At 37.3% G+C, this 6,297-nt stretch overlaps 1 protein-coding gene across 1 annotated transcript; it reads left to right on the top strand.

Moving 5' to 3' along the window:
• Positions 1 to 2,457: 2,457 nt before the first annotated feature.
• On the top strand, positions 2,458 to 5,648 carry LOC113340090 (RNA polymerase sigma factor sigE, chloroplastic/mitochondrial-like). The gene is made up of 6 exons (XM_026585312.1): positions 2,458 to 2,616; positions 3,231 to 4,002; positions 4,136 to 4,282; positions 4,396 to 4,632; positions 4,744 to 4,998; positions 5,104 to 5,648. The coding sequence occupies exons 2-6, from the start codon at positions 3,298 to 3,300 to the stop codon at positions 5,299 to 5,301; spliced, it is 1,542 nt and encodes a 513-aa protein (XP_026441097.1). The 5' UTR covers positions 2,458 to 2,616; positions 3,231 to 3,297; the 3' UTR covers positions 5,302 to 5,648.
• Positions 5,649 to 6,297: the final 649 nt, after the last annotated feature.

The following is a 6,297-nucleotide window of genomic DNA, read 5'->3' on the forward strand; positions in this document are numbered from 1 at the left end:
GGTAAAAATAATTGGTTTACGATAATCAAGCTCTTGCCAAATAATCGTAAGATCAGAAAAAAAATGTAGCCACCGGTCGACCTGCTTGTTTTGTTGTCATAGCCTTACGATACAAATCATAAAGAATCGATTTATCAGCCCCTTCATAATACCTATTTTCGCAGCGTCCCAAACATCTTTTGCAGTAGGTAGACGAATGAAAACATTCATTAACTCCGGTTCCATAGAACCGACAAGCCAACCTTTTACAAGAGAATCTTTCATACACCATTCATCATAAGTAGGTTATCCTTCAGTGGGTTGTGGGGTAGAACCAGTCAGATATCCCTTTTTGCCTCTACTTGAGACAAACATAGTCACGATTTGTGACCAAAGAGTAAAATTCTTATCATTTAATTTTACACCATACGAAATCGTCGTTGGTTCTTGAGAGGATGTCGGATTCACCACAGGCATAACAATGGTACTAGATTCATCATCCATAATGAAACACGGACAAATATAATACCACTATGGACTTTATATTAAAGGATTTGTATTCAGTTCAAATCAATTTAGTGTTACTGACTTATTAGATCGAGTGGAAAATAATGTTTGAAAAAAGAACAAGCACTACAAAAGAAGAAATACTGACTTATATCAAACAGTAGTAATTAAAAGGACTTCACTGTACTAATTCCACAAACAGCCAGGAAATAGTAAATAAAGGTATATTAAACTTTCAATAAGTGTCACTGGTACTACTTGTCAAATTAGTAGGTGAAAGTTTAGAACAAGAAAAACAAAGTATATCAATGATATAAAATATGATGATCAAGATGAGATAATCTTATCACAAAAGCGAAAGAAAGTATTGATCGGTTAAGAAGAGCTTACTTCTAGTCGTAGTAAGAACAAATGAAAAGAACCTTAAGATAGCAGCGGAATAATGATCGATTGAAACAAAGAAGCACTCACTTTACAAAGAAGTACTCAGCAACTTCACCATTAAAGCTCTGATACCAACTCAAACTCAAGGTTCTCGCTTAATATTGTTATATTCAATCAACTCTCAAATGAGTTATATATATTACAAGTGAAAGAAGAGAACACGTCTTTGAAGAAGCGTGTTGTCAGAGAAGAGAAAAAAAATTCATGAAGAAGTAAATGTATCTACACTACTACCAACTTCACTGTACACTTCAAGACTTTTACCAATGCTATTCTACTAGGAATTGGGAACGATTCAACAGTTACATGAGGAGTGTCATTTGTATTGCAAGAGCTCTTGTTATGCCCGACTTTCATCTCTAGCTGCTTAATTTTGTTTTCGTCCGTCTCTTAACCTCTCTGTATCCTCGGCACTTTGTTATCAATTTCAAATTCAATCCCCTCTAGCACAAGCGTGAGTTGTGAAGATATTGGTGGTAACCGTCGGTCCATTATGGTTCGTGGGGTCACTATAGATATACTTTTACGAAAGAATATTGGGATATTTTATAAAGTACCCATGTTTTGAAATGTACATTTCAAAAGTATCCCCGTTTTTTTACAAATTTTCTAAAATATCCCGTTTTATTCAAAAGGCAAATTCCATCCAGTTAAGTGCTAGGTGGTAGTTATCTTTCCTATTAAAAGTCTTATTTACCCCTGAACTACATCTCCTTGGTAGAGAGGATAATGATTCGACGATCCTGAAAGAGGGTGTAACGATCCTGAACTAGGATCGACGAACCTGAAAGTGGTGCAACGACCATGAACCGGGCTCGACTAACCGGAAAAATATTGTAGAAGATTGATTCTCCACCAACCAAAAACCCCAAGACACTTGGGAATGATGAACCCTTTTAGGAAATGATGAAACGAATCTGAAAATGATGACACGATCCTGAACCGAGCTCGACAAATTGAAAAAATGATGTAGAAGGTAAACGTACTGACAAGTAAAGGGTAAAGAAGTAAACTTTAAAGAAAGTAAACTAGTGTTGACTAACTAGGATGGAAACTAAACAGTTGAGACATTTTAAAAAATTTCTAAAAAACAGGGGTAACAAAAAAAACAAGATCAATAGAACGGGGTACTTCATAAATTCTCCCAAGAATATTATGTAGTCCTCCCCTCGGCATCACTATACATATACTTTCACGAAACAAACCCCTACGCCATGAGGTGGTTTGTGGAACATAGTTGGTAACCGTCGATCCGATTACTGAGTGAATCACCGATTTATTCGCCAGAAGGGTCTCGTTGCACTCCAATCAATCGTTCTTGATATTTGGATGGAAAAGGACCTTTTGTCAGTGTTCTTGGTCCACCTTTGTACTAACATCTACCCACGTGTCGAAAAACGAATCCAGTAATCTGAGCCACTATAAAATTGCCACGACACAAGAATTCAAGCTTCTACAACAGTCCACGTCAACACAAATAAATAGAATCCACTCATTCAACAAACTACGTGTACCCATTTGGCTCTTCAAGAATAAGCTTGTGGTTACTAAAATCTCATTTTTGATCTCATCAAAATACAAGTCATAAATATTCCCAAAACCCAAGAATTTATCAAATTCATCACACAATTCAATCCTAAAAACCTCTTTAATCTGAAACCCATTTTCTCATCCTAATCGATCCAGGTACAAAATCCTCTTCCTGTGATTATTTTCTTTCATTTTTTTTGTTTTGAAAGTAGAGTTTTAATTTTTCTTCTGTAATATGCAGCATTTTAAGTATAATTTGTCAGAATCAAATGGTAAATGAAGATTTGTACAACCAAGACACAGTTCATATCATGGGTTTTGTTTACACCCATATATTAGTATGATTTTAGACTGTTTTAGTACATCAATGTAGTTAATTTTAATTCAGCTTACAGAGTCACTGTGTAGTTTAATGTCAATTGCTTCTGTTTGATTCCCAATACATGTAGAGAATTAGCTTAATTTTGCGATCAGAAGACACCATTGAATGATTCAGGTGCGATCATACCGGTCCCGTAGTACTACTACTACTACTAATAGACAAGATTAGTCGACAAGTACTGATGCAGATGGGATCTTATTAGCTTAGGTGAAAGTTGTACTAAGATGACGAATGACTTTATCTGAAGTCTTCGTGTTGCATGAACCTGCCACGTATTTTCAATTGTATTAGCTGATTACAAATAATTGAATTAGTAGTGTAGAGAATAAATATATTTGAGTTACTCAATGTGCATTATTGGTTTTTGCTAATACATTGTAATTGGCAGGATTTAGCAAGCGGTGAGTAAATTGTGTTCTGTAAGTGTAAGGAATTTGTTGTTTCTATTACTTGGCATGGGAGTTGTGAGTATATCTAGTTCAGCTTCTCGGACACTAATAAGGTTAAGCGAAAGGTTCGCAGAATTACATTCTCCGTTGAAAAGACCATTGATCTTGGCATTTAATACCGATAAAAAGAAGAACATTTTGATTACACCAAGTGAGCCGATTAGGATACCGGTGGAGAGCCCAAAAGAGAGCAAGAGATTAAGAAGATCGGAGAATAAGCCTGCAAAAAGAGTTAAAGCTGTTGCTATTGATGAAGCTCCTTTTTGTACTTTAGACTTGGATTTTAATGAAGCTGCTGTCAAACTTGAAAATCTCTATAACTTGAGTCCACCATCTGATGTTTCTGATTTGGAGGATATAGGAAGTCGTGTTGTGAAGAGACGTCGTCGATATAGGAAGAAAGCGGGAGAAGGCAACAAGGAGGATGGCAGAGAAGTGAATGATTTTGTGGTGAGGAATCCGGAGAAAAAAGCAAAGAGGTTGAATCTTGCTAATAGGATTGCATCCAGAAGGAAGGAGGAAGAGGAAGAAGAATCTGTGTCAAGTCAGGGGTATAAAGACAGTGTCGAGCAAAGGAATGTAAATAGGCTTATTAGGGAGTACTCTGTCGCGACTGATCATGTGAGCATGGACTGGAAGAAGATGAAAATACCACCAGTTCTTCCTGCTTCAGAGCATGCTTGGTTGTTCAAATTGATGCAACCCATGAAGGTGATCTTTCTGGAGCCTTGTCATATTAATACTTGTAATGTATTTGCAAGCAAGGGAACTTCTGTTAATTACCGCATTCTTCATTTCTGTTGTAAATTATCCTCATTGTTGCTCATTATGTTCGGATTTTTAGGCGCTACTTGAGTCCAAGGATATGTTACATAAAGACATTGGAAAGGAACCCACTTCTAATGAATTAGCAGCTGCAGTTAATATGAGTTCTGTCGAAGTCCGGAAACATTTAAGGGTTGGTCGAGCCGCGAGAAACAAACTGATAAAGGTACCTTACTGCCTGGAAATATATTGCGTGCTTACCACTATAATACCATTTCAGCTTGAATCTCTGGTCGAGTAATGCTAATAATTTCTTCTATGGCATTTTCCTCTGTGCAGCACAATCTCCGCCTAGTTTTATTTGCAATCAACAAATACTTTCAAGAGTTTGCAAATGGTGCGAAGTTTCAAGACCTTTGCCAAGCAGGGGCAAAGGGTCTCATTGTAGCCATTGACCGTTTTGAACCAAAACGAAAGTCTCAATTGTCTACATATGGTCTCTTTTGGATTAGGCACGCAATAATGCGGTCGATGACGCTTTCGAGTTTTACACGTGTTTCCTATGGCCTTGAATCGGTATGTGTACTAAGGTCTTTCATGCTTAGTTTTTTCTGCAGATATTTTTTTTCACGCAGTTTATGAGATACTTCAGCTATAATCGATTCTGAACAACTTCTTGTGCCACAGGTTAGAGTGGAGATCCAGAAAACGAAATTGCAGCTGATGTTCGAGCTCAACAGGATACCTGAGGAGGAGGAGATAGCGGAAAAGATGGGAATATCTCTAGAGAGATACCATGAAGTGATGAGAGCTTCCCAAGGTGTCATCTCACTCCATGCAAGACATAATACCACGCAAGAGGAATTCATCAATGGAATTACTGATTTTGATGGTGATAAACGGAGTCTACCGGCTCTTCTTAGGCTTGCAGTCGATGATGTGGTAATCATTTCTTCTTATTCTGTATTATGGACCTCTCGAGTCCAAGCGATTTTTTTCAGATGATTTTTTTAAGTTCAATTTATGAAGTTTTTTTACATCTTGCAGCTCGACTCGCTGAAGCCTAAGGAGAACTTAGTGATCAGACAGAGATATGGACTTGATGGTAAAGGTGACAGAACACTTGGAGAGATTGCAGGAAACCTTAATATTTCAAGAGAGATGGTTCGGAAACATGAAGTGAAAGCACTTATGAAGCTCAAGCACCCAACTCGAGTAGATTACCTGCGTAGGCATATTTTCTAAACTCCTTTCCTAACGATATCTCCCGCTCTTTAAAAATAAGATCTACTCTGCATCATATCCTATTACATCTCCACACAATGCCTATAGATATAGTTGCCAGGGATATCCGGATATGTGTATTGCAGTTCAGTTTGCATATAGTTTACATGGGATTTGTAAATCATAGTAGTTTCGTTTACTGCATTAGCACAGACAGACGTACATATTTTGCGGACATGTAATTCATATACTCAGACAGAGTAAATATCGTAGAATTGAAGTGTATGTAATTTGTAATGTATACTCTGTACCAAGAAAATGAGCCTTATACATGAATATAAGCTATAGAATTTTGAGTTATACTGAAATGCATTTGTGGCCAATTTTTATACGAGTACATTGTTTGGAAAATAACCGGAGAAACAGCTATATGAACCGAAGGTTTCCTCAACAGTTTATTATTGGAAGATCAATTTTTCATGTTGGTGCTCCAGGATGAAACATCTAGCCAAAATGAGATTATTCAGACGCTCAGGTTATACCATCTGAAGTTGACAATTGGGCCTAAATAAGTAGTTACCCAATAACATTTTCAACCTATTTGTTAAAGCCCATGAAACGTGTTACCCTGTCGGGTTCTAAATCCGACATTAGAGATCTCGGAAACATTATGGAAAATTTATTTGAGCGCTAGCTGTCTGTTGTTGCGCATTTTACAGTCCAAGTTGTCGCACATGACTGGGGTAGTAGGGGTGGGCATTTTATCCGTAATCCGCGGATTTAACTGGGACCAATTGTGCGGATGGATGTCCGAATCGTTCGCTAATGGGTTGGACGCGGATGAGATTTTTGAAATCCAATGATTACGGATTGGACCCGGATGTGACCTTGAAAATCCGTTGGACATTCATACCCGTTAGATTAAGGATAGTTTGTAGAAAATATATGGATAGTTTTGGAATTTTTAAGGTGTTTGCTTGGAGTGTTGTCCATGACACTTCTATATTTAAACACATA

Source organism: Papaver somniferum, unplaced genomic scaffold (genome assembly GCF_003573695.1).
Source record: "Papaver somniferum cultivar HN1 unplaced genomic scaffold, ASM357369v1 unplaced-scaffold_21, whole genome shotgun sequence".
NCBI lineage: Eukaryota > Viridiplantae > Streptophyta > Magnoliopsida > Ranunculales > Papaveraceae > Papaver > Papaver somniferum.